This window comes from Struthio camelus, chromosome Z, assembly GCF_040807025.1.
Source record: "Struthio camelus isolate bStrCam1 chromosome Z, bStrCam1.hap1, whole genome shotgun sequence".
Lineage (NCBI taxonomy): Eukaryota > Metazoa > Chordata > Aves > Struthioniformes > Struthionidae > Struthio > Struthio camelus.
In genome coordinates, this window is record NC_090982.1 from 26,170,837 (window position 1) to 26,197,677 (window position 26,841).

Sequence of the window (26,841 nt, forward strand, 5' to 3'; positions counted from 1 at the left end):
TTATCAACTGTTTTTGTTCTTTTCGAGCTTATTTGGGTACTTCCTTATCTGGTTGTCTTATAGTGTTGTCTTGCTCCTTCCTTCAGGGCCTTGTTTTGTTAACTACCCGTGAAAGACTGAGTGATGCTCTAATCTCCTTTTTTTCCCACACCTCAAACAGTATGTTACTACTAATTATTCCTGCTCTGTACAGCTGTTGAGCATTACAACAACCCCCAATGACACAATGAATTATTTTTATTCTCATTTTCTGTATCGGGAGTGAATGATGCTATAACTGAACTTTGAATACTTAGTTTCTCTGCTCACACTTACATTTGGTGTCCACTCCTCAGACATGAGACAACTTAAAGAAGTGAGTACTTTCCTCATACCCTGGAGATGCTGTCTTTCACCTTCTCACCCTCCTGTGTCTCTCAGGCAAAGTCTTTGGCTTAGCTGCCTTATTAGACTATGAATAACCCCCCTAAATCCATACTTAGCAAGGTGCAACTCACTTGAAAACAGCAATGAGGAGGTTCACCAGAAGGATATTTGCAACCAAGAGGTAACAGGCCATGATGGCAGGAACGATCCATGCTCCTGTCTTGCAAGGAGGCAGTTGGATTATTTTGCCATCTTCTCTGGTTTCATTTTGACCACAAGGAGCTAGGAACAAAATGCAAACAAGCAAAACAGGAATGAATCTTATTTTTTCAGTACTTTTTGCAGAAGTGTTTAAAACTTTATGAAGGCCCCTCCTGCCAAAACAACATCTCTCAAATAAGAGTGGCATTGACGCTCCCCCAAAGAAGTTTACACTCACTATAGATGGTGTTGATCAAGTGCTTTTCAGATTTATCACAGAATTTAAGAGCTGCTGTTCATGATGCTGAATGCTGTTTGCTATTAATCACAAGACATCCCTCTCAGAAATTTCGGGAGGCCTGTCTGGTGTGAGTGAGCTGGCTGTCCCATACTGCTAAAATACTGTAGTATTCTGGTAGTAATTAGTGGCTGCGCAAATACTGATGAAAATGCTTACTTCTGTGAAAAGCTAACATATTATTTTTTTACTGGCAAAAGTTTGGTGTTTGTTGATGGATAGAGCGGGATGTTATAAATAGCATAAACGTAAAGTAAGTGCATGAAACTAAAATACGGAATAGAAATTTTATTTCTGTGTGCTGCACTGCCTGGAGCCCCTGTGGAAGGTGTTCATAATGACCCTCTGCTATTGAGGATTTCTGATTGCATGCCTAAAAACAATGGGGGAGATTATCAAGTCTTTACTGTACCAGGTAAAGGGAAAGGTAGGCAGCGGGGCCGCCACCTGTTTCTTCCCTGAATGTTTTAGAACTGAAACAGCCTTTGTATTAATATTGTAGAACTGAGGCAAGCAGGGAAAAAACATTGCAAAATAGTTTTTGTTACTTCTTTCTACTACTTTGGCAGAAAATCTGCATTTCCAAGTCTGGGTTCAGTTTATGCCCTTCTAGTCTCAGGCTGCCCTAGTGAGATTGGTCCTAAATCTCCCATAAGCTCTTCAAGAAAATCACTGAAGCAGCAGCTTACAGATACTCTATCACAGTAAATTTTGCTCAGCACTGCAGCTAGCTTCTTCCCCTTGTCCCCATAAGGAGAAAGAAGATTCAAATGAGGAATTTCCATGTGCTTTGCATTGGCTCAGATCTGCAATCCAGCAGATATCAATGAGCGTTTCCCATTGACTTCAAGGAGAGCATAGTTTGCTAATGCCGCATGTTTCGTAAAATCCCACCCTGTGTCAACAAATCCATGATCTACGTTACCGAGTATTATTTCTTATCAAAATGTTCATTCTAACCTCAGTTCACAGAGCACAGGATTCAACCATGGGTGACTGTATTGTGAATTGCATGATATTAGGTGTCACTTGGGCATTTGTTTTTGAGGAACTACATGAAGATGTTAGGCTTTTGCATGTAGACATAATATAGCTTTATGGGACAAAAGACTATGCACTACATCAGCTTTCAGACATGAATTTTCCAAAAGTGTTCAATGCACAGAAAAAATAAATGACAAAGTCAAACATAAGCAATGCTACTTTTAGCAGCAACTCTGCTGAGCCTGGACCAGAAATCTGCATTGATATTAGTCTTTTCCATTATAAAAATACATTTTATCACTGGAACAGGTTCAGAGCAAGCAATTCTTTATTTCTCAGAAAACTCTGCCCTTGCAGATCTTTTCAATTAGTACTGATTTTGTGCTTCCTGCACTGCTCTGGTGCAGTTTCATTTAGGCATTCAAAGTGCCACTTGTGAGCTGCTGGATTTCTTGTGCTAACCTTCATCCAACAGAAACAGGGATACTGGACACCTCTTGGCATCAGCCTCAAAATGGGACTTTATGTTTCTGTTTGTGTGGAAACACTAGCTTACATGCTGATTCAGAGTTACAGAGTCCAACAGAAGACGCTACCTAAGCACATCATGTTTTCACCAGTAATGGAACAATCACTCTGTGAGCTGATGACACCTGTTGCCCTTTTATGTGCTGAAGCACACAACAAATAGTGTCTTTTGTACTAATGAGAGAAATTTCTGAAAAAACATATTTTAAACCATAGATCAGGGATATCAAAAGTTTAGTCCGAAGTCTGGCTAAAATCCTATTATCCCATTTTTTCTACTAAGAGAATTTCATTTAAAAAACCCTCCAGCTGAGAAAGCCACCTAGGCAAAGAGGATTTTTCCAACTTTCTTTTGGCCACCACACAGGATTCAGAGTATTATTAATGCGTCCTTGTTAGTGTATGCCACACAGTAATGGCCAAATTAGACGTCCTATGAAGGCAAGCTCCCATAGTGTTCTGCTCTGTTCATACACAGGTGTTGGCTTTTCCTGGATATTTACCAAAACTTTTAGCTTTTGTCAGTTCTGTTGGGGGAATAATTTTAAATCACAACGGAATATTACTTATGTGCCTCACTTTATAGGGATCTAAAGCACGACTCAATCTTCAGATCTGCTGCTGCATGAGAAAAAGTGTGATGTGTGATGAAAATGCAGACACTTGTGTTCCACTGATCATCACACCAAAATTAACATTTCACTCCAGTTTTAGACAATAAAATTAGCTTTTAAAGGATGTTTTTCCACAGTTAAATAAATATTTGTTCAAAAAGTAATTAGACCCAGAAAACCAGAAACTGAAATTCCTCCCTTTATTAAAAAGTCTGACTGCTGGCTAATAGTAGCAATGATATTATTTCAGGTGACAAAAATACTTGCTTATGTTTAAGAAACTAGAGTTTTGTTTGGCTACTTTAAATGTATTTTGAGAAATACACTCATTTTTGTAGTAAATACACTAATTTCATGACGACAAACTTTTTCAAAGCACAATTTTAATATGTATGAAAATGTATTCTTATATCTTTTCATGCTATGGCCTTGTTTTAGCAAAGTTATGTAGACTATTTAATTCTAGTGAAGTGTTTTGCTGGAGCAAATTCTGTTAGTGTAACTACATCTGACCAAAAAAACCCAGGTAGTCTGATACCTACAGACCGTTGGATGAAGGTGTCCTGACCTCAGAAGTGCTTTAAAAGATATTAATTGCCTGGAGTTTTAATTTCAGTTATATGTGTTAACTTCACTCAGCTTTCAGACACTGCATCCTGACATCTGTAGACGTACGTATTTTTTGCATCTTTTGTTTCCTTTTTCATAATCCCCTCCTATGCTAGTTTTCCCTTCCTGGCTCGCCTTTACGGTTTCCTGCATGGGCCTTTCCTGCTGCATACCTAACCCTTCCTCTTTCCTGGCCAGCTAATCGTTGGAGACCAAACAGCAGCAACCCGTGTCTCTGTTTTGGGACGAAGGCATCGGTGGAGCTCAGGCCTCGGGCTGTGTTTACAGGCAGAGTATATTCCCCTGGTGCAATTACAGGCATGACATGGGCACTGCTCATTTTTATGTGCATTGGGTGGAGGGGTTGGGAAACAACATTTGCAAATTATTGTGGTATGACTCTTCCCCCAGCTACACCCTTCCAAAGGAGTTATGGAAAATAACACAGAGAGGAAAGCGCATAATTTAACAGCTCTGTTACCAAATAGCCTTTTGTCTTTGATGAAAAAATCTCATTTAAAAATGAATATGACTTTTATAACATGGGTTTAATTGTTTGGAAGCACAAGAAACTGCTGAACATGTACATATGATCACAATTCACAAAGCTAAGGAAACCAATACGTGAGCATCAAGTAACAAACAAACCCATCCTTTTTATTCAAGTCTGGACATCTGAAATGTGCTTTTGTTATCCTGCTTATGAATAGATGGGTGCCTTCCAATTTTGATCACCATTGAACTGAAAAGATGGGAAAGCATTTGATAATTATTTAATGAAATGTCTAAACAACCTTGTATTAATTGTTTGCCAGGCCGGCTAAATGAGCTGCCTAGGGGTGTTCCCTTCTTCACTGACAGACAAAGCAGTGAACTCTGAGAAGCCCCGAGTCTCACACCATTGCTCTACTCACCAGAGACACATCCAGGAAATTGAACAGGGTCTCATTGCTTCAAGTAAGTTGCTTTAGCTATAGTATTGTGACCTTACGCATTGCTTCTTGCCCTCATCCACATTAAAAGCATCCTTCAAATACCTTTCCTATCACTGGTTCTTTGATCACATTTCACACAAATCTATGAAATCTTCTTGTTCTCCCTAAAGCTTACTGCCTTCTCCTCCCCTTATTAAAACTATGATGCCAAATGCAACCCAAAATGTGAGATGAGAGGAGGGCTAGGAAGGTAAAGACTCCTTCTTTGACACAGGCCAAAGACACTCTCAAAATGGTGTGTAGGCTATGCACAAATGTTTTCCCTTGCTTTTGTCTAACTGTGCTAAAAATATTGTCTGTGCTGCAGAGCTGGAAAAAAAAACCACACAGAAGAGCACAGGTATGATTTATTTGGTTTCGTGCAGGGCTGCTCTGTTAGCTCTAATTCCAGAACAATCCATGCAGATGACATCCCTTATAGAAAAGTCCTATAGAGCCATAAAAAGAACAAAATCTCAAAACAGTATAGAATTTAGTACAAAATTTTCACTTGCACTAAGAAGCCTTAAAAACTTATAATTTAAAAAAATTCTAAGAAATCAAGAAACTTAAAAGTTTAAATAAATACATCCTTTATATTAAAATTATACTTTCCTCTTAAATTCATTAGACAGTTAAAACTTGTGCATACTGATTTATGTCTCCTCTTAAATGGGAACAAATGCATTCTGGTTAATGGGCGCTGCTGCAATGTAAGTGAAAGACAAGGAGGGCCTCATACTTTTCTCTTAAACTATATAGGACTTTCCAACAAGGGAGTAGGCACAGGGAACAAACACAACACAGACTGATCCTCAGATTCCAGATGGCATTTGAAATACTGTCAGCTGGAAAGAAAATCCAGATGCAAATCTGACATGTGAGACACCAGGCAAATCTGAAAAACAACCCAAACCATAAAAACAAGCCCATGTTGGCTAACAGCACTCTCAGTTGCTTCACATGCTAAATACAGGGAAATGTGAAGTCTAATGCTGCTTTTCTAAAGGTGACTGCCATTTCTCAAGATGCCATTTACGTCATCTGTCTGCACATTTTACCCAGCAAACTCACTCCCTGGAGTAATCCTTCCCTCTTCAGTATTTCTGATATACCTCTATATCCATACTATTCTGGAGAGGTAGATAGCTTGGTAAGGCAAAAAGAAAATAGTTTTTTTTGTGTTACAACCCCATTCTTTATTTCTTTGACTAAAGTTGTCAGCGATATTGCCAAAGTAAGTGAGGCAAACTGAAGGAGAAATGTTATGATAGTGAACACCTGTCCAGTCGGAAATTCACAGAAGCAACTTAACTGGCTGGCTGTTGCCCCATGGATCCCATCAGTCAGCATAAGGCTGAGCTGGATTAGAAAAGGCAACCCCAAAGTGAGACAGTTCCACATACCATCAGGAGTTCCCCGACTCGGATCCCCTCTTCCTCCTCCAGATAACAAGGCTGTGATGAACTGTCAGTCTGTGAGGAGCTATCTTTCAGTTTCAATTTTGGAACAGGTTTTGGTTTTTTTGAGTGGGATTTGCCTGAAAAGTTCAACATAGTTCTAAAAGATTTGCTCTGCTTGTTTTCCTTTACAATTGATTGGTAGTTAGGAATTTGTAGGAATATAGTGTTTATGTACAGCACTGATAATAAAACACACCACTGAATAATGTATTCAGACTCCCAGAAGTGAGGATATAATTCTGTCCCCACTTTTGAGTTGCAAGTGAGATCACATGCCGACAGTACATTAATGCACAATCCGGTTAGTTTATGAATTTTTAATATGGGATGAATACAGGCATGATGGGTAAAAAGTATAAGTGTGTAAGACATGCATTATTTTAGAGCAAGACATTTTGCTAGCGTTTCAACAGTGCAGTGTGTTGAGATAAAAATCAGAGTAGACCCACTGGATGGACAGACTGCCAGCTGATGAGATGGATCCAGACATTGTATCTGGTCAACCTTAATGGCATGCTTCACAAATCAACAGAAAGTGAAAGAAAAGAAAAGAAAAATAAGTCAGAAATTTTAGAGTTACATACTCTATTTGTACATTTCTCAAACACGCTAGGATAATCTCCGGGAGAATAGCTCAAAGGTATATGCATTTCCAAGATCAGCACTTTTGCTGGATCCCAAACTTGCAAATAACATAGAAATATGAAATGCCAGTACTCTAAAGAAAACCACAAAGAAGCCCTTCTGGTTTGCTAGACAAACAAGCAAACAAACAAACAAACAAACAAAACCCCTCTCCAAGCTATGAAGTTCAGTTGCAGTTTAGGCTTAGCATGACTTTTAGTACGTGTTCATCATATCTGAGAAAGTACAAACACTCTGTAGCACTCTGAGAAGAATACGGTGGCTGATTTAGCTTAGACCAACTTGAAAAATATATGGCAGTAAATTTCCAAAGAGTGCAAAAATGTCAGTATCTTAGCAAAACCTTCTGGGTGCCAATCAGGTCATTTTGATCGTATAGCAACATCTCCAACCATTTGCTCATGCTCCCAGTGTATTCTAGAGCTAACATTTTTGAGACAACTGAGTCTCAGACAGACATAACATATTGCATGTAATTGGTGCTGAAAGAGTGGCAGATTCTAATTCTCTGCATCATCTGTCTCTCAGAAAGGAAGAACTAGGTGTTGCTTTTCATTTTGGCACTACTACTTTTGTGGCAACTCCTGGTTTCCTTGACTCAGACAGAAGAACAACATGTCCGCACTTATAGCTAGCGTTGAAACTGTCAGGAATTTTGCTTTCCCTAAACCTCAGAGAAATTACCCTGCATCTTTTTGCAAGGCTTAAATGTTGGGCATCTGAATAACACAAGATTACCTTTAAATCCTTATGTAAGGGTGTGGAGCCTGTCACCCTCTTGTACTTAAAAAGCCATGCTCCATTCAAAAACGCTTTTATTTCTAAAGTTTCAGGGTTCTAAACTACAGTCAGCACTCGATTAAAATAAATATACCAAGAACTTCTTCAGCCAATTGCCACATTTGTTGCTCCGTGCTAGTTATGTAGTACATCATCAATAAATGGCCACTTATAGAGAGACAGACAGAATTCTACTTGTGGAAGGAAGTTACACTTTAAAGGGATGAAACTTTATCCTTCTGTCATGCCTTTGGAACAAGATGAATTTTCAACCCCCCTGCCAACTATTATGCCTTTGGAATGAAATGCATTTTTTAAAATAAAAGAAAAGGAAAATGAACAAACAAATGAATATGGGATTAGGTGAAAAGCTAGACTCAAGGAGAAGCTTTATGCTTTTAGGTAATTGCTTACTTCCTTGCATGCCATGCTGCCTCTGAGAAGAAAGTGGAGAGGTAATCACAAAAAAGAGATTTTATTTGCATCCGCAGTACTGATTCTATGCACACCAGGAAGAGGGAAAAATACAAATGCACTGCTGAGATATCTATCATATGATATATATTCATCTCTCCATATGAAACTCCTTCTGTGTGTGTGTGTGTGTGTGTGTGTGTGTGTATTCGTGGTGATACAGATACAGTTATTATCTGCTGGACCTAAACAGTCTCAACTAATCCTTATTTTCTTCCATTCAAAATTTTTCAGTGCTGAACAAGCAGAAGATAAATTATGAAAAACTGTCCTCTCCTAGGGCAGTACATGGGATAAAAAGGAATAGCTTAAGTTTAGGTTTAATAGATTCTACCTACCACAGGAAGAGCTACTCACTTGTAAATGCTGCCAAGACCATTGCACATGTAGGTAGAAATTATGATCAATTTTATGTCAGGGTTTGTTAAAGGCTATTTGTGATTCTTAGTTTGTTCCATTCATCGTACCGCATCATTTTGCATGACCACCTATCTTCTTTGGCATAATGCACCAGGTGGCACCAGGGGGTTTAACTTAAATAGAAAAGTGGCATTTTTCTGATCACCAGCCAAATAAATCCTGAGGAGACAGTATACGAAATACTGGCTTTCGTTGTGCTTGCACTGACGTGAGCACGCTCTTGCCTTCCAATAAATAAAAAAAGCAAAATTCTAATAATGGACAGAATGTCCCCAAAGAATTGCATCACATGGTTTAGCAAAGGGTGGTGGCAGTGAGCAAGTTACAGAGAAAAGAAAACACAATGGATTAGATCCTCATGAAGTGGAGGAGCTGAAGGTCTAACCCAATTATTATTAGATCCAATACTTAGTATGAAGTTGGGTCAAAAGCATTTAAGTCTAAAATCAAACCAAAGGATGAAAGAAAAAGAAGTGACTTTTTATGTCCCAGAAAAACCAAAGAACTCATCATGGATACCTGGGAGGGTATCTCCTTCACCCAACTGGTAAAAAGAACCATTTAGAAAGTTATTTGTATGCAAGGTAAATTTAGTGTTACAGATTTCTGGATAAATAATTGGAAAGTGATGTCGGAAACATGTCCTAAAACTGGTACCCCAATATTAGCAATATAAATATTTCTGTGACCATTCTCTGTGATGGAGGAGTCCCCTGTCCTGAGCCATTTATTGAGAACACACAAGATGTAGTAAGACATCATCCGATCAGAGTTGGATACCTGACTTTGGAGTATGAGAATCATAAACTTGCTTACGGTCTATCTGGTCTGCAAACACTTCCCCATAGATCATCCAATAAGGCATGTAAAAAATGTTTTTCGCCAGCTTCCACGAAGGCTCCTCATTAGGGAAGAGAATAGCCTGTCTCGCAACGCCAAAGCTCATCAGAACCACCAACATGATTATGACAAAATACATCATGTCTATCATCTGAAAGTCATGAGAGGAAAAGAGAGGGAGAGAAAGAGATAGAAGAGATAAGAATTAGAGAAATTTATTTTTCCATATTTCTATCATTCTATACTGCAAAAAGTTTGTAAACCTTAGAGTTTTCAAAAACAACTTCTGCAAATACACTCTCAATTTTACACATAACACATTTCATTTTCAAGGAAGGGAAGTGGTATTATTGTGTCCTTCATTTTCCCCAGTCTCGCTTTTAAGAACAATTTCCATGCCATGAATAGGCTTGAAAATACAGACTACCATCTGGTCACATCAGTTGCCTGAACAGCAGTATAGGTTCACTGGCATCAACAGTCCAGTCTGGGCAAAGGTCACAAGATGATGTATTGTTTTTTGGCACCTATTGGCAACTGTACCAGAACAAAAGAGCTGACATGGAGCATTTTATTCACTAGCACTCATTGTCTTGAAGCAAAGGAAGGAAGCTGCATCTAACATAAGGAATAACGGGTGGCAGAACAGTCTGTTATTGCAACATAAGGGACACCACAGTGGTAACCAGTGAGAAAGAAAAGCTGTGATACTGGCTGGACTAGTGGGGGAGTTTGACAAAGGCCACATTTAAAAAAAATAAAATGCAGATAACGTAGGCACTCAGCCCTATTTTTCTCCATTGTTGAACGGCTCATTAGCATATGCACAACTTTAATTAGTGCCTGCAAACGATGTCTACCCCTTCCAAATGTTCCTGCAAAAATGGGACATCAGTCCTAGGAGGTACTGAAGAGGGGCTGAAGATAAGAACAGGAGCTGTGCAAGCAGTATGAGTGAGACCCTCAAAAGAGCAGAGCAAAGGAGAAATCTTGGATGTCAAATGTATCGAGCATAGATACGCATAGATACCCAAAATGATTGTAAAAGAAATGATAGTCCTGTAAGGTCTCTTGTAAGATCCCTTTAAACACCTGAGTTATTATGGCCTTCAGTTACACTTTTGCTCATCTAGAGAAGTAACTTATGTCTCTGGCCAATGCTCAACCCAAGAGCACCTCTAAAATTTTTTGAACTTTAATCTTTACAGATTTCTTTTCTCTTCTTTTTCTGGCTCAATTGTATTCAGTGCAAGGTGTGGGCTGGGCAGGTGTACAACCAACGTGCCCCCGAAGTGATGGCTGTATAGCTCTGGGGGCTGCGTGCTGCAGCTTAGGAGCAGGGCTGCCCATGACAAGAGCTGACAGAAGAGGCGACCCCTGCGTAGCAGGTGGATCTGAGACATGACGTCAAAATAACACTGGGAAACTATTTGCTGGAGAAAAGGGAGGGGCACAGAGGAGCAAACAGAAAAGGATGTTCTTACACTTACTGAGAGAGAGGCTGTAAGAGAAAGAGACCTGTGGGGCAGGGCCCTAGTGGGAGAGTCTTGAGGAGCTGGAGGGAAGGAACTGGGGGTAGGTGAAAAAAGGCAGGGGAAAATCAAAATCTTGAGGTACATCAAAAATGTAGGAAAGAAAGAAAGAAACAAAAAACCTGGAGAGATGGGAGAGGAAAATAAATATCATAAAGCATTAAAAAATGGACAAGTAAATCATGAACATTTCTATGTTACGCAGAGTGTTAATCTCTTGAGAAAACCTGGCTGAAGAGGAAATCCAAATCATTATGTCTCAGAGAGCATCCTGAAATGGGGAATCTGCATAATTACACTCTAGTTCTTACTGCTTTTAGAGAAAAAACTTATAGATGAAACCCATATCCTCTTTCCTCCTCTGATGAAACTGCTTTTGAATAGAAATATATAATATGATATAATGCAATATAATATAAAAACATTTCATGCAAGCAAATAAATATAAAGAGCATTTTACGGTAATTAAATGTTATGGTAATTTCTTAAAAGCTTCCAGCTTTTTTAATTAAGAGTCACACAGGTTTGAACCCATGTTAGAAGAAATTAAAATTTCAGTGTTGTCCTCTATTCAAGCAGTATGTCAGCTTTTCACTCTTTCAGTTGGCTGTCTTTCTAAAACATCAGTAGCTTGGCTGAAAATTGGTGAAAGAGATGGGTGCCTTTCCACTGACTCTAATGGGCAGTATATCAGGTCCTTTGGTCTTCAGGGCCAAACTAAAATCACTATTTTAACAAGGTTATGACCATTTCAGTCATTCCAAAGAACTCTTCAATTACCGGTGTAAAAAAGTGATAAAGCAGGGATGTCTTAGTGTAGTTTTATAGACTAGCTGGCTCCATTGCTCATTTTGAATTGCAGGGAAACTAAGAAAAATTAGACTTTCCTGTGTAGGAGGGGAGCTGATACACTTCTGACCCTCTTAGGTTGCCACTGGGATTTCATTCCGTCCCCAAATGGAAAGGGTGTAATTCTACCCTTGTGCAGAGATCAGAAAGCACATTATGATAAGCATAATGTGGTACTGAAATTAGCTGATATTAGTAAACTTAGCCATTCTGCTTCTTACTCCTCATTTCTTCACTTTTACTTTAGTCCATTGCCTTTAAACCTTGCAAACCCATTCCTGCTCCTCCTTTAATTTCACAGGAATATTTGCTCACAGGGCCCAGAGGTAACACTTACTATCACAGCAATTTTGTTGGATGCAACATTGATGCAGATGAAGCAAGAGAGCTTTTAGACATTTTTAGACTGGAGAGATTTGTCTTTTGCCTCCAGAGTCTAAAACTTGCTCCTAGTAAAAGCTCTGTATAAAAGTTTAGGCTACAAAGTGCATTAAAGATGGAGGTTTTGGACTGCCTGTTGAAGAACCCAGTAGCTATAACGGGCTTACTCTGCAGAAATACGTGTAATCAGCTCGATCCACTCCACTGTGCTGTATGGTACTTACAAGAGCACAGATCAAAAAGACAGATCCCAAGGAGCTGAAGGAGGATGTAATTTAAACAAAAATACACAGGGGAGCCCATTGCAGCCTGCAGCAAGCAGGTGCAACTCCCAGGGAAGCCTCTGCATGACCATGCGCCGATATAAATGGGGTGGCCATTACACATGGAGATAAGCTGGCCAGAAAACAGGTGCAAGAGGCAAATTTATGTAACTCGCACCCGCTGGGCATTCCATGTGTGGGCAAAATGGATGTGTCAGAGTTGCTGAGTGCATGGAAAGTTGGATGAGGTATGAAAATCAAATAACAGGAAGGCATAAAATAAAACAACTTCCCTCCTTTAGCAGATGCCCACACCTTCAGAGTACTCTGGTAGCTAAATTCAACCCCCTCTGAGTGGGTGCCAAGCCCACAGAGGCTAGTGATTTTCCTGCATTTGTTTTCCAAAGAATACAGAAGTGGAGTGAGGCTTAATTCATTGTACACATGTGAGGATGCCAAAGTGATGGAAATTATATTATTTGTTGCTTTCAGTCATTTCCTTTCTGTGTTGACCCCAGGAGAAAAATATACGACAGTTTGTACTACTGGTAAAGCTGGGTTCCTGTCAGTCCTCTGTAACACTAACAACTAGAACTTTGTTTATTCATGGCCAATTTGTATATTATTGGTTTTCATTATTTCATTATTCATTATTTGTATATTACTGGTTTTCAGACTGCCTTTGCTGGCATCACAGCTTTTTGTCCATGGCACCTGGGAAAAACACAGCAGAATATGAAGGTAGTTGTTTTTTAAAGAAGTTTTATAGACTATGGATTGCATAAGCCCTAAAGGCAACCCAGATCCCCTGCTGGAGGAACATGGCATAGGTGGGACAAGCAAGGAACAGATGATAACGCAGTGGTTTCTCTTTGGTCTTTGGTCCTTCCCTTTGTCCTCTTGTCCTTCTCCAGTAACCTACAGTGAGAACTGCTGAGTGTTTTCTCTGCTGCGCTCCAGGGCTCTGCAAAAATCCCTCTCCTCAACATCTTGTTGGCTTCCTTTAAAGAAGGCATCAAAATCCTTTTTGCAGGAAGTAAACATTTAACAGTCCTTTTATTTTGTGATTTCCTTCTATCTCTTTCTGGTTTTGGGCAAACTATTCTTTTGTGTCATTCTCACCTATGAGCTGGGAGTTGACACCTTGCATACTGAAGAGAGAAGACATAGTTTCTTTGATCACACTGGTGGATAGGGGGCCTAACTGGACATATATTTTGCATTTCAGTTCCAGAGATTTGACATTACCTGCTTAGAGTCACTGGGCTTGTTGTGATTATTGTCATATCAGGGAGGGATCCTAGTCCCTGCATTCATGTACCTTCTCTTTTCCTGTAACTATGAGGAAGAGGAGTGGCTGGGTTTTTACTTTACGGACCATGGCAAGCTCAAGCACAGTGTAGAAGCTATTTGGAATTACTGATTATTGTCCACATGCAGATCAGACAGCGGTAATATATGTATTTGGAAAGTTTAGTATTTTGTTTCCTTGTTTTTACTGAATGCCAGCCTCAAAGGTAATTTCATCTTGATTTTTAAAAATAAATCTTAAAGCTCAGAATGCATGAAGTAGCCATGATTTACACAGCAAAGGCTGGATAGCTATATATGTAAACATGAGCATGTAAATTAGGCACATGTGAAGGTAAGAGACTAGCTGGTACTCAAATACCAGGGACACATGCATGCACCTCTGTAAACTCAGCCATTTTATTTAGCTCCTACAAGCAAAGTGGTGACTCAATGCAACAGTTCTCCTGAACTGTAAAGAGAAAAGGCTAAGACACTCAAAATTGTATATCTGGCCGCAAATACATCTCCGTCCTTTTCTATGCATTTACTTCCATGTAAACTACTTATATCCCTGCCATATTATGTACACATAGTGTGACTGAGGGACAGAGGCTGCACATATGCAAATAGGTTTCCAGCCTCACAAGGACACAATTGGACAAAGGCATTGAAAGAACATGTGGCCATCAGGCAAAATACAGAAAGGTCACAGTTTTAATCATGACTGTTGCAGTTTTGAACGTACCATCCCTATTATAGCACACTTTCTTTGATGGTCTCAAGGTACTGAACGCTTTTTGTTACCTAAACAAACCTCCCTCTTTGCAACTAGTTAAGAATTATCACCCTCTATGTTTACTGCAAATGAGGCAGAGAGGTGTAGGAGGGTTTTGCTGTTAGAGAGAGATCTCAGAGAAAGACGAGCAGGGTAATAGGAGAGGGATATTCTAATCCCCAACCCTGGGGACTACGCAGAGGATTTGGTTCAGTAAGGCTCTGATTTGTAGGTTACATGAAAATGCTAATCTGTAAAAAAATATAAATAAATCTGCAATTGTTTCACTGGCCAAACCGAAGATATGGAGTCAAGAACATGCTGACAAAACATAGAAGGAATGCACCAGCTTCTCTTACCATTTTCCCAATCATCATAACATATGGTCCCAAATACTTGTTTACTCCGAAGATGTCTAACAACCGTATATACCAGTAAATGATGTTTACACAGTATATCACTCGGCCGTCGCTCCGGAGAGGCAGATCTTGCAGACGGAGCACCATCCCGACGGAGAAGAGGAGAATCGCTATGAGATCGGTAACGTTCCAGTACTCCTGGAGCCAAACTTTTACTTTCTGTAACAGCTTCCCAGGCTCCGACATCAATATCTGAAGGACACAGCACATAGAGAGAAAAAGAGCTGAGTTGTCTTAATTTAAGCCTGAAGTAAATCTATAGTAGACAGATATATAGCACACAGGCCAAAAGCAAAGCTGACAGACTCCTATCATATAAATAGTTTATGTACTTTCCGATTTTCTTAAGAAATCTTTCATTTCAGCCATCTTCTGTATCTATGCGCAAGATTCTTAAAAAAAGAAAAAGTCTTTCGCGTACTCTGAAATCCTTGTGAAATTAGAAGAAATGCAGTAATTTCTTTTTGTTTTCCAAATTGTCTGACTCTGCTTGGAATTACGGAATGGAGGAATAAAGATGGAGGTATATTTAATCAGAGAATTCACATTTAAATAAGCTATAACGTGTTTTAAACTGTGTATCAAAGTGCCAAGAAACGTTTAACGACCATAAAGATCCTGATTTAGCATTTAGTCCAGAAAAGACCAGCTACTACTTGGACCTGCTTTTGGAAATTCATTTCCACAGCTGGGAAGACAGTTCATAAAAATAATTAATCTTACCTTAGGCATTTATCATCATTCTATTGGCAAAATCATTTGGAAGAGCTGATTGTTTTCTTGAATTACTGTTGAAACTATTCCTCAAGTGATTTCTATGAATAATTCCTAGCTTTTAGCTAGTTAACAAGCTATTTGTTTTTAGTTTTCTATATTTAGCTTGAGAGCGTTTGAGCAGACTCATACAATTCCTTAGAAAGACGAGTGCAATTCTTAACAATTTTCTTATAATTCATTCTCAAAATGAATTTTAGGCTCATCTTCTATGAACAATCTCTAACATCCGCTTAGAAATCCATCCCCACAAATGTTCTTGATAAACTTTTGTGGAAAGCACAATTTGGGGTGAGTGGTTAGATAAAAACGGCCCGCGTGATTTCTGCCAGCAGTCTCCCGCGTACGGAGCCATTGGCGCTTTGTCTCCGTCAGTGCTGCAGAGCCCTCGTGTGGCTCCCGTCTCTCTTTCCCTTTTCCTTTCGGTTAGTGAAATAGGCCATGCAATTAGTGTCTTTCTCTCTCTCAGTACCTCTGTTCCTTTTATTTATAATGTAGAGTTTATCGCACAGTCTTTGACATCTATCTTTGAAGTCTAATCGGCTGTTCCAAGATCATTTTTCCTCTAGCCCTCCAAAGCATTTAAAAGCACATTTGCTGCCGAGAAGACATACACGGATGGCAACAAATTCAGCCCAGGGGTACATGTTTCAGCTGAGGTCAATGGGAATCGCACTCACTCACATCAGGGCTGAATTTGGCCTCTGGTGCCAATGTGGAATAAATGCATATTTGGCCAAGTGAAAAGGGCACAGCAGCAGCTGGGAGTGTGAGACCGTGAGGGGCAGGGGAAGGCAGAAGAGCTCCACACTGCATACAGACTGCATGCACAGTGCCACCTTAAAGAGCCTCTTCTTGTTTGTCATGCTTTAGCATCTTTAAGGAGATGTATGCGATTACTTGACATAATTATCAAGAAATTTCAAGATAAAAAGGGGGAAAACCTATTAGAAATGTGCTGCAATACTCAATATGGTTGTAAATTTCCGACGATCAGGGCTGTTTTTATTCACAGACCTTGTATAGCATAGCTGGGACAGACAGAACAGCTGTAAATTTTGAAGGAAGTTTATTTGGGGGAGGGGGAGTTAAACATGGCATTTTTGGCTGGTATCCCATCTCCATGTCCATTGCATATAACCTTTCTCCTTTCCTTCCCCTTAAAATGTACTTCAGTTCCCTGGCCACACTTCAAGGAATATGACAAAGCTTTAAGATATGTCAGAAGACCACCATGTACTTATGAGTGCTATTAAACTTGCATTATCTTTAACTCTGTGTTTTTAACAATCCATCTACTTTTTCACAAAAAAAGGTGATTTTATGATAAGTCCATCCATAAAAAAATACCTGGAGAAAAATAATAAAACCAGATATTAAAATGAAAAAAGCATTTATTTCCTTTTTCACGCTACCCTTCTCGGTTGGGTTGATTTTACCTCTCTCATCTTCTCTATTCCCAGAGTGAAAATGTACGAGATGACAATCCATTCCTGTGTAGATGGCCAGCGATCCATCTTCACTAACACTATGTAATTGAATAGCATCAAGTAGCCTATATATGCCAGCTATAAGGAAACAAAATAATATCAATAGTCACTACATTTATGCAGCTTGGGCTGTTTCTCAGGCATTGTTTGATAATTCTTAATTCCAGTGTAACCAGAGTTAAGCAGACAAAAGAACAATCAGATAGCGCTCTGTGTTCTCTGGAAAAGCTCACATCAAATCACATACAAAATGGAGTCCGCAAAATAAATGCCTTAATCTCCTCTCCCCCACCTACATCTGCCTCCCCAACAAAACTATATTAAAGTAGCTCCCCTGGATCATCCCACAGTGATGGGATACCTTGACGCCAGCTATCCCATACTGACTTATTAAGTCACCTATGTGCATGTTTCTCCCCAGCCCATTACTGCTCTAACACTCCCCCTCTTTTCTGTTTATCCTTGTTCGTTTCACTTGGTCTCACTCTGACTTTCCATGCCCTTTTTGCGCAATCCTTGTGTGAAGCCTAGGTGTTGCTCATGATCTCTCTACCCAGTGTAGTATTGACTTAGCCTGTACCATGACTCCTTTCCTGAACACTCTTACTCCTACTGATCTTACTGCTGTAAGTAGCTGTACATTCTCATCTTCTGTTTTTTGCTAATTTTTAAGTATAACCATTTTGCTTCTACTTCTCTAATACAGCTGCCTTCTGCCCTAATCTTTGACATAGTGAAAACTGTGGATTATGTTTTTGATTTCTGTTTCCTTTTTCCTTTCTTTCTATATGCCCAGTCAAATCAAATGGTCAATCCAAAAAAAAAAAAAAAAAGAAAAAAAAAAGGCAAAGCTCCTCATCAAATTCATAAATTCAGAGAATCCCTGGTACCACAGTGGATCATGGCCTGTAGCACGGGTGAGTGGCTGTGGATGGGCTTTCTCGTAGCCAGCATCTAACTGTGATTACTTCACCTTTCAACAGCAGTCCTACAAGAAAATGCATCTTAAGCAAATTCAGGTCAGAGAAAATATCACTCAAGGCTGTGCCTAGACATTCTGATTACAACCTCCACCGCTGGAGAAAGCTTACTGAATACATCTATATTTGAATACATCTATATTTCAAACAGATATTTTTCCCTTACGCATTTTACTCATAACTATTTATTTTCTCAGTATCAGACTCAAGATGATGCAATTTTAGAGGGGCTTGGGACTTTTGGGTAGGGTTATTCCAGTGTTCAGCACCTCACAGACAGAATTTATAGTCTTGTTCTATATGCTAGAAAAAAATATTTCTGCACTGTGCAAAAGTCACAGGATTCTGATTTTCCTTTCAGTTGCTGGTTTGAAGGATACTCAGGAGAATTCTTTAAATTGCCCATAACTATCAGCACACATAAGACAGCCAGCCGAATCACTGCTTCTCATCTGCTTAAAACAGAGGAGGAAATGATCTCGTTTGTCTTTTGATTTGTGCCTGACGATGGATTGCAATGCCCAGGTCTAGAGCTTTCTTGGTCTTCCCTGAACACTCCCGAAGAAAACAGAGGGCAATACTGACTTATGTCAGCATCCAGGGCATCACGTGAGTCAGCAGAAACCCTGTTTTGGATACATGCCTCCCCAGTTGAAGGAACACTTTCTACCATACTGCAAAAAGCCATGTGACAGGGTCACCTAATGTCCCTCTTGGAATGGGTTCATTAGATCTCATTAAAAACTAATCAGGAGCAAATCTAACTGATTTATTTTGACTCATAAACCTTTACTGAACTTTTGTGGTTATTATAGCAGAAGAACAGGAACATTAAAATAATAGAAACCATAAGACCCTTAGTGTAAGTAGGGGCTTTTGCTTTTTCTTAATTTCCTTCTAAGATTTTGCCAATCCAAATTTAATGACAATTCCTGAAAATTTTCACCTGGCAAAAATACATTGCATCTTGATTTAAGCAAGGAATGATGCTGAAGCAGGGCCCCTTTTGCCCAAGAGACCAGCCCTTCAGGCCACCAGTGACACCCTCCCTTTCCCTCGTTAAGCCTGTAGCTCTGCCTTCCCAGGAGCACATCCTGCTCCCACATTGCTGTCAAACCTCAGTGCAGCTGCCAATGCTGGTACACAAGCTTCTTCAAAAGTGCTACTACACAAGCAGCTGAACAGTCTCTTATGCTTTTGTGTGGCTTGGCAGAAAGCTAGGGGCTGCTCTTCCCATGCTTGAAGGCAGCACCTGAAGAAACTAAGCACAGGAACGCCTGCTAGGCTGGGTTACTCCCTGGCCTCCTACGGCTGCTGTCCCACTCTGTAAAAAATACTTAAAACGTTCATTAAGGTGAGGGGCAAGCCTGGAAATTGTACCAGTGAGGGAGTGCTTCAGCAGCAAGATTACCTTCCCCTTTCCTCACTGTCTGCCGTAATTACACGGTCATAAAGTGAAGTGGTCCCAAAATGAAAAACTTATGGCAAAACCACTCTGATGCTTAGAAGATGGCTCTTAATGGGGTCCAGCTCCCTCCATAGCTCCTCCCCAGAGGAGGAAGTAGAAATGTGGCCTCTTACACCTTATGTCTTACACTGAGGCTAGCACTTCAACCCAAAGTTAGTAGTTAAAAGAGGAAGGCTACCCTCTTCACTGGCAGTCTGTGAGATGAGACCTTCAGGTCGTGGATTTCCATGAAACAGCCACAAAACAATACAAAGTAAATGATTTTTGAAACTAATGGATGTCCAGAGTGAAAGGCAAAAGTTTTGTTGGTGAGAAAAGGCTGTTTATTTTGACACCTCTGCTGACCCAAAATATTACTCAAATATCCCTACATTTAGCCTGCTTTCTCATATTTTAAGAGTGAAGATGGATATAGGTATAGAATAATACCAGTTAGAAGGGTATACAATAATCAAGTGGTTTTAATTGATGTACAGTAGCCATGGACACATTTCTTGCATTGCAGACTGTGGAGTGTAAAATTTTAGGGGATTTCTTTTGAGAGCTATGATTAGTGCTTCCATCTGTGTGCTTGCGAAAAGTGAGACAGACTGTGCAATTTCAACCCTCATCTAAAAGTTGCTTTCCCTCTTTTCTCCAGGAGTTCCTCAGTATATCCTACTGGCCACCACTGCAGCCTAAATCCACCTTAATTTGCTCTTGAAACTCAGTGTAGCCAAGATCCAGATTTAATAAATGGCCTTGATTGAGACCTGCCTTAGGACATAAAACTGTAGAAACAGGTCTAAATGGAAATTCAGTATTGATCTCTCTCTCCCATTTCAGAATTGAACTAACAGGGAGACCCAGGATGCTTCTTTCAGCTTATAATGGAAAGACTTTTCTGGTTAGGCATAATACATTTTGCAGTTGATAATGATACGAGACTGCTGATGAGCAGTTTCTAGACTCATCAGCCTGATTAACAGGCATTGGCTGCAGTTCAGCAAGCAGTAATTCCAAGTTGCCAAACTGGAGCTATTTGCTAGCATAAGCTGCCCACCATAATTTAGTTTCTGTTGATGTGGGTTGTTCCTCCTGTCTGTAGATGTATTGTCCAGGTCTCAGAAGGTAGTTTTTCCATTACAAAATCATCTACAGAAGGAGGGAGTGAAGTACATTCTTTGCGATTTGTGGAAGCTGTGCTGCTTTGCATTCAGCAGAATGATAGAAAGTATAGCTGGGAAGGATGACAAGAAATCATCTGGCCAATTGACCAGTGCCAAAGCTGGATCAATTATACTGTACCATACTGGACATATGTTTTGATAAGCTAGATTTAGAAATCACTAATAATGGAAAATCTACCGTCTCCTTAGACAATTTATGGCAGTGTTTCTCAGAACTATCCTGTTAGAAACTGTTTCTTAACATCCTACCTAGAACTGCCTTGCTGCAACTTAATTAATTTCCTTTTGTCCTGTTCAGCAGGGATTTGGAGAATATTCCATTTTGTTCCTCTTTGCAGCTACATATACATATTAAATCCTTTCTTCAGAGTTCTTTTTTCCATGGAAAACAACTTTGCCTCCTTAAATATTTCCCTATAAGTCATGTTTTATAGACCTCTAGAAACATTTTGCTGACTCTCTTTTGGGTCTTTCAGACCAGTCGACATTTGTCATATGATGCAGAAGCTGGGGTATACTCTTCCAGCCAAGATTTTACTAGTGCCAAGCAGATACAAAATATTACTTTCTGTGTCCATTTTACAGTTTCTTCCCATCCTTCTACATTCTAGTGTCATTTCCAAATTTAATAACTAGTCTCTATTCCAAGTTGTGAATGAAAATACCACGTAGTACCTGATGTAGGAGAGACCCTAGAGGAACCCTTCCTAAAGGGGGGACATTCAAGCTTCATAGTGAATAATTAATAACTGCTCTTGAGGACCAATTGCCAAAAAGCTTTGTATCCACATAATAACTGCTTAATACGGCAGCTACTAATTTGTCAGTCAAAAAATCTAGTAAAGTTTTTAACACTATCTCACCTAAGTCGAAAGATAAGACATCAGTTGCTTTCTGCCCCATCTGAAAAGCCTATTTCTTTATAATACAGGAAATTAGACTGTCTTGACATAATTTGTCTCTGAAAAATCCATGTTGACTGCTACTCCTATCTTCGGTTTTTAACAGGTACTTACAAACTCTTTGTCTGAAAGACACTCTGCAGATTAGCCAAACAGAACAGTGCAAAAATATTCCAAGAAAAAATGTGCTTTATCTGTTTCTTATTTTCATTAGTTATTGTCCAATTTGATATCCTGAATCAGACCAGCCTCCCACTGGGCTCAGCAGTGAATTTCATGGGAGCGCTTGCTGATAGCAAGCTACCGCTTACTACTGTACTTGAAGGAAAACATACACAGTGGTTCATATTATAACTGTGAAATTCCAGAATGAAGCAGTAGTATTTAACACCCTTTGACAGGTCTGCAGGTGCTAGTTGACCTCCACAAGTGATGTTTATGAAAATATTTATGGGGAAGCCCTCCAATGTATGCAGATGTAGACTTTCAAAGGAATACACAAGATGACCTTGATCCTACGGCAGCATTTCTTCCATCAGTAGTAACGTAACTGGAAAGATATCTTACTGTGTAAAACCAAAATTTAACAATGGGAGCATTGTAGAACTCATAGATTTTTCTTCCAACAGGGATGAGTCTGTGCCTGCTCTGAACTTCCTCTTCCTCTTTCTTTCTTGATGACTCTCCGTTCCCTCGTCCCAGCATTGCCTATAAGAAAGGACATTTTTGTGTTTCTTTCTCTGTGAAAGATGAATAGTTATTTTTTGAAATTTCAGAAGGAAACTGTTCAAAAGTTCTCTGATTTCTTGATCTTTAGAAAAAACAGATGACCATAGGTAGGTGTAAAATGCCTTGTTCTCAGATTATCTTTTATGTAAGAAGCTACTATTTAGCATCTTGTAAGTTGAAAAAGCGATGCTTTTCAGGAACTGTCAACACCAAGGTAATCCTTGACTAGCCGACAAAAAATAAGATGGAGAGAACATTTCCCATTTTTACTGTACTGATTTCTTTTCTCCTAGTGGTAGCTTCCTATTGTATACTTACACACAACAAACAGATATACAGAAAACAGAGAAGTTTTGTTACAAAGAAAAGATCATAAGGTTGACGCTGAAAGAGAACAGCAGGGGGAAAGATGAGATGATGGTTGCTGAGCTGGAAGCAATGAAGCTAGTGATGGTTTTTGTATTGATCACTGGATCCACCTTAGGCAATGATCCCACAGTGAACGTCATATGCACGTAGAGGACAGAGCAGTACAGTTCACTGCAGCATTAAGGCCTTGGATCTCAAGCTTCCTTCAGCAGTGATTGCAGCTTCTTCCATAATGAAGCTGCAGAGTGGTCATGCATTGCCCGTGGCTGACTTGATTTCACTGATACTGCTGGAATTCATGCTCCCCAAAGATCTACCCAGAGCTCCAGAAACACATACTTAAGGAGTCCTCAGTAGTAAGTGCACAGCTAACAGGCAAAAGAAGATAATATTATGTTTACTCTTAACTTTATGACCAGCTTCAGAGAGAAGCTTCAGAGCTCCAGAGAGAAGTGGCAGGACAGACTAAACCAAATACTCACTAAAATTAAGGTGTCCCTTTGTATTTCGAATACAGATTAATCTGATAAATGTTCTCTTTTAAAAAACTCTTTTGTGAGTATCAGACTCATAGTGGATTTTCTGTTACTGTGTCCTGAGCAAGTTCTTACTACTTAGTTTGTGGCAGCAGATACAGATTGTAGTACTCCTGCAGATGAAAGCAACTGCAAGAATTGAGATATAACTGCCCCGTCTAAGTATGCAGGGACTGCACCATGATGCTTTTATTTAAATGTTTCTATAATGTTTTTCTCCAAGCAGATCAAAGCACTTTAGTACTTTTATGTTAACTGAAGCGAACTTTCAACATCCCTGAAGATACCATTGTTCTCAATCACAATATAAAAAACGTGGAAAACTAAGCCACTGAGACAACCGTTAAAGGGAACAATGAGCTTCCAGACGTGCTGTCTTTCAGTGCAGAGGCCCCTCTTTTATCTCTCTCTGTGTTCTCTGATTCAATAGGATGTTCTACACACACTTCACTCATCAGCTTCAGGTGAGCTATTTGATCTGGTTCTAGTTCCCTGCAGGAATAGGAGACGATTTATGACCGCAAAGGCCAAGCAATTTCCATGTATTTAAAAGCAAGAATCACAATCTTTCTTTTTCTTCCTTTTTTTGAGCCTCATGCAGAGCCATTCATACAGGTCTTTGGTCATGGAAAATATTAAATTTTAGTAATAAACTGGTGACCATGTTTTCTTCTTTCAGTCAGTCTAGATATCTGTAACATTGCTTACATGATGCCTGCTCTCTAGTATTTCTATTGCATTTAATTTACAAATTCATTTTTTTCTCTGGTATTATTACTTTCCATGTTGTCCCTTATATTCTTGAATTTGACTATGCACAGGTGCTGTCTTTCACATTTTTACTAAAGTAGAACAAAGACTCAGGACACAAGTACGGCTGCGAAACTAGCTTGCTGATATCTTCTTATAACTGCAGCCTGCTCCAGTGAAGTTATCTGTTTCCTTTACCTTTTAATGCCTGTTCAGATTTCTGTGTTCATTACCATACATATATAAAATAATGTGTGTTAAAAAAAGAAAAAAAAAGAAAAGGATGCCTCCATTCTGATTCTCACTGAGCACATAAACCCTTTAAAGTCTGGCAAGAGTTTCACAAGAAAAAAAAAAGGAAGTGGCGGCTGAGCAGAGGAGATGGTTGAAGGGTTCTCATGAGATAAGCAGATAGTCTGCAAGAACATGAAACCTACTGAATATAATTACAGTAACAGAGACTTCACAGAACCCTGCATATCGTTACCTGAAGATTACAAAGCCAAACTCATTCCCAGATACAGATCAAGGATTGGCTACTTGGGAAAAAAGTCCATTAGGACGTGTATGCTTTGAAAAATTTCTGGCTTAAGAAGTTACTCATTTCTTTGCTTCTCTCTACCTCCTGACACTGTTTTAGGAAAAACTGCCATCTGGTGCTACAGAGTTTTCCATAGCTTTTCATGAGGCTTTGTCTCTGCTGTCCTCTTGCACTCAAGAATTTCGCAGAAGCGGTAAAAATGAATGCTGGCAGGTTTAACAAATGAGCAGCACGGTGCTTCAGTGAAGGGGATTATTTATGAGAGTTTAAATCCTTCACAATTTTATAAATTTCACATTTCTGAGACCCACAGCTCTCACGGAAATCAGTGAGTTGGGATGATTTTAGGATAATGCTCTTTCAGTACCCGGATTTATGTTTTAGCTCACGGATGCTGATTTCCTGCTTGTTATTGCTTTCTTGTTGATAAATGATGCTGTAATTTTATCATGTTATAATTATTTCTGAATTAACTATGTACCATACAATACTAATGTCTCCCTTCCCCCATGCTACAGATGGGGAATTGCTCTGAGATGGCTGGGGATTAGATTTGACCTAATGTCCCCAAACGTTAATTATATCACAGTATTAACCATCTGAAAAGCCTCTTCATCAGAAATATACCGAAATAAGGTAAGTCCCTGCATTAACAGAATAGCTGCAGTGCTGAATGTGAATAAATGTGTTTCCATTTGAAAGGAGAAGCAATAGGGTGAGAACAACTCAAGACACTGAGTGTAGGCGGCATCTCTTTTTCTAATACACAATTCTGTCCATGATTCACTATGAGTCATGCAAGGTAAGCCTGACAGCAGTGCAACATGTGAAGTACAGTACGACTGCATCATTTTAGCCTGGGGGGCTGGGATTGATGTGTGCGTTCCTTTTACATGGAGATTTTCTAATCAGAATTCTGGAGTTTTTTTCCCAGGCATTTAGCTTTATTTAATTGAGGACTGTTTACTGATAGGGAAGCAGGACACTTTTGGGCAGTGTACTTCTGAATTAAAATATGTTCCTTAGAGAGCAGCATGAAATCCTATGATACACTTATCTGTTTTATAATTGATCAACAGGAATTTGAGCCCCGATAAAACGATCATAGGCTCTTCACATTTTATCTTTAGTGAAAGGTATGTGCTACTTACAGACTTTCCTCGTATTTACACAGAACTGGTGAGGAAACTGTACACAGCTGGGTGGATATATTACACATCCCTCTGCATAGCCTTTTGTATCCTACCATACATACGGAAATGATGCCTCCATGATAATTGTTCCAGGGTTACGGTTCTTTGCCTTGAACTACCGGTAGTGAAAAATATTTAATACCTTTGAATTATAAGCATATAAAATGGGATTTTGCACACGCTCAGCAATTTTTAAAGCTGAAAACAGAGAACACATCTGAAACACTAGCTGCAGACTTAGGAGCTCAACCCTCCAGAATGCTGAACACCGTGAAAGAAATGGAGAGTGCCAAAGTGGTTGCTTAGCAGCTGCGCAAGACGTTTCCAAAGAGCCTGGAGAAATGGAGGAAATTCCTAATTATGGAGAAGGCTAGCACTGGCCTAGCGTCTTGCAAGTCCCTAAAAAGTCTCAAACCATAGTTTTTAAGAAGTTGCCTAGCTTTTATGTCGATTTCTTACACAGATGTAAGAGCGCTGTGAGTGCATTTCTCCCCAAAGGAGGTTAGTGAGAGGTGGACGCGATGGAGGAATTTCACATTCTTGGACCACTGGTGCCCACAGAAAAATGGTCTTCAAAATGATATGAAAATGCCCTCAAGCCTGTTAAAAGTATCCTCATATGCTTATATTCCCATGCGTGAAAGCAAGCACGTGCAGCATGGCATAAAATAAAAAATAAGAAATGGCTATTTAAAGTTCGTCAGAATTTTAATTTGACTGTAAAAGGAAACCGCTGTGGCAATTCTAGATAGGATGGTTCATATATTTGTCCTACTTAGCCATAATTGATATGGTACTGATGATGCTGACATACTCATGATGGAGGCCATGTGGGATGATGTATAACCAAATAGCTTTTTTAGAAAAAAGAAAAATTCCCTATCCCTGTTATGTATCCCGTGCATTTAGGCCTGGCTGTTGTACCTTGCTTCAGTTGGGTCACTCACAGGGGCAAAAGTTTGGTCTCGCCTTCTGTCCCTGTCCTGGGAGAGAGAGGTATGAGTGCTGATTTGGCAACCATGAGCTGTGTCCCTTGTGGTGGCTCTCTGTCCTCAGCTTTTTCAGGCGCTACTATTAATGGGCAGGAAGATCTCTCAGGTAACCCCACCATGGAAAATAGGTCTAAGGGTTATAGGAAAGCAGAGTTCCTCTTACAAGCAGCTTTTCTTCTTGCAGATAAAACAAAGCTTTTTGCTTTAGCACAGAAGGCCTGTAATCCTTCACCAGCACCC

General features: G+C 39.6%; 1 protein-coding gene across 5 annotated transcripts in view; it reads right to left on the reverse strand.

Moving 5' to 3' along the window:
- Positions 1 to 26,841, reverse strand: part of TRPM3 (transient receptor potential cation channel subfamily M member 3) — a 475,637-nt gene that overhangs the window by 17,385 nt on the left and 431,411 nt on the right. For all 5 annotated transcript variants that reach the window (XM_068927053.1, XM_068927051.1, XM_068927052.1 and 2 more), the window contains 5 exons: positions 22,059 to 22,199; positions 16,922 to 17,050; positions 14,649 to 14,900; positions 9,173 to 9,347; positions 498 to 648 (listed from right to left, as the gene is read on the reverse strand). In XM_068927053.1, the coding sequence (XP_068783154.1) occupies positions 498 to 648; positions 9,173 to 9,347; positions 14,649 to 14,900; positions 16,922 to 17,050; positions 22,059 to 22,199 (848 nt within the window). The remainder of the gene's footprint in view (positions 1 to 497; positions 649 to 9,172; positions 9,348 to 14,648; positions 14,901 to 16,921; positions 17,051 to 22,058; positions 22,200 to 26,841) is intronic.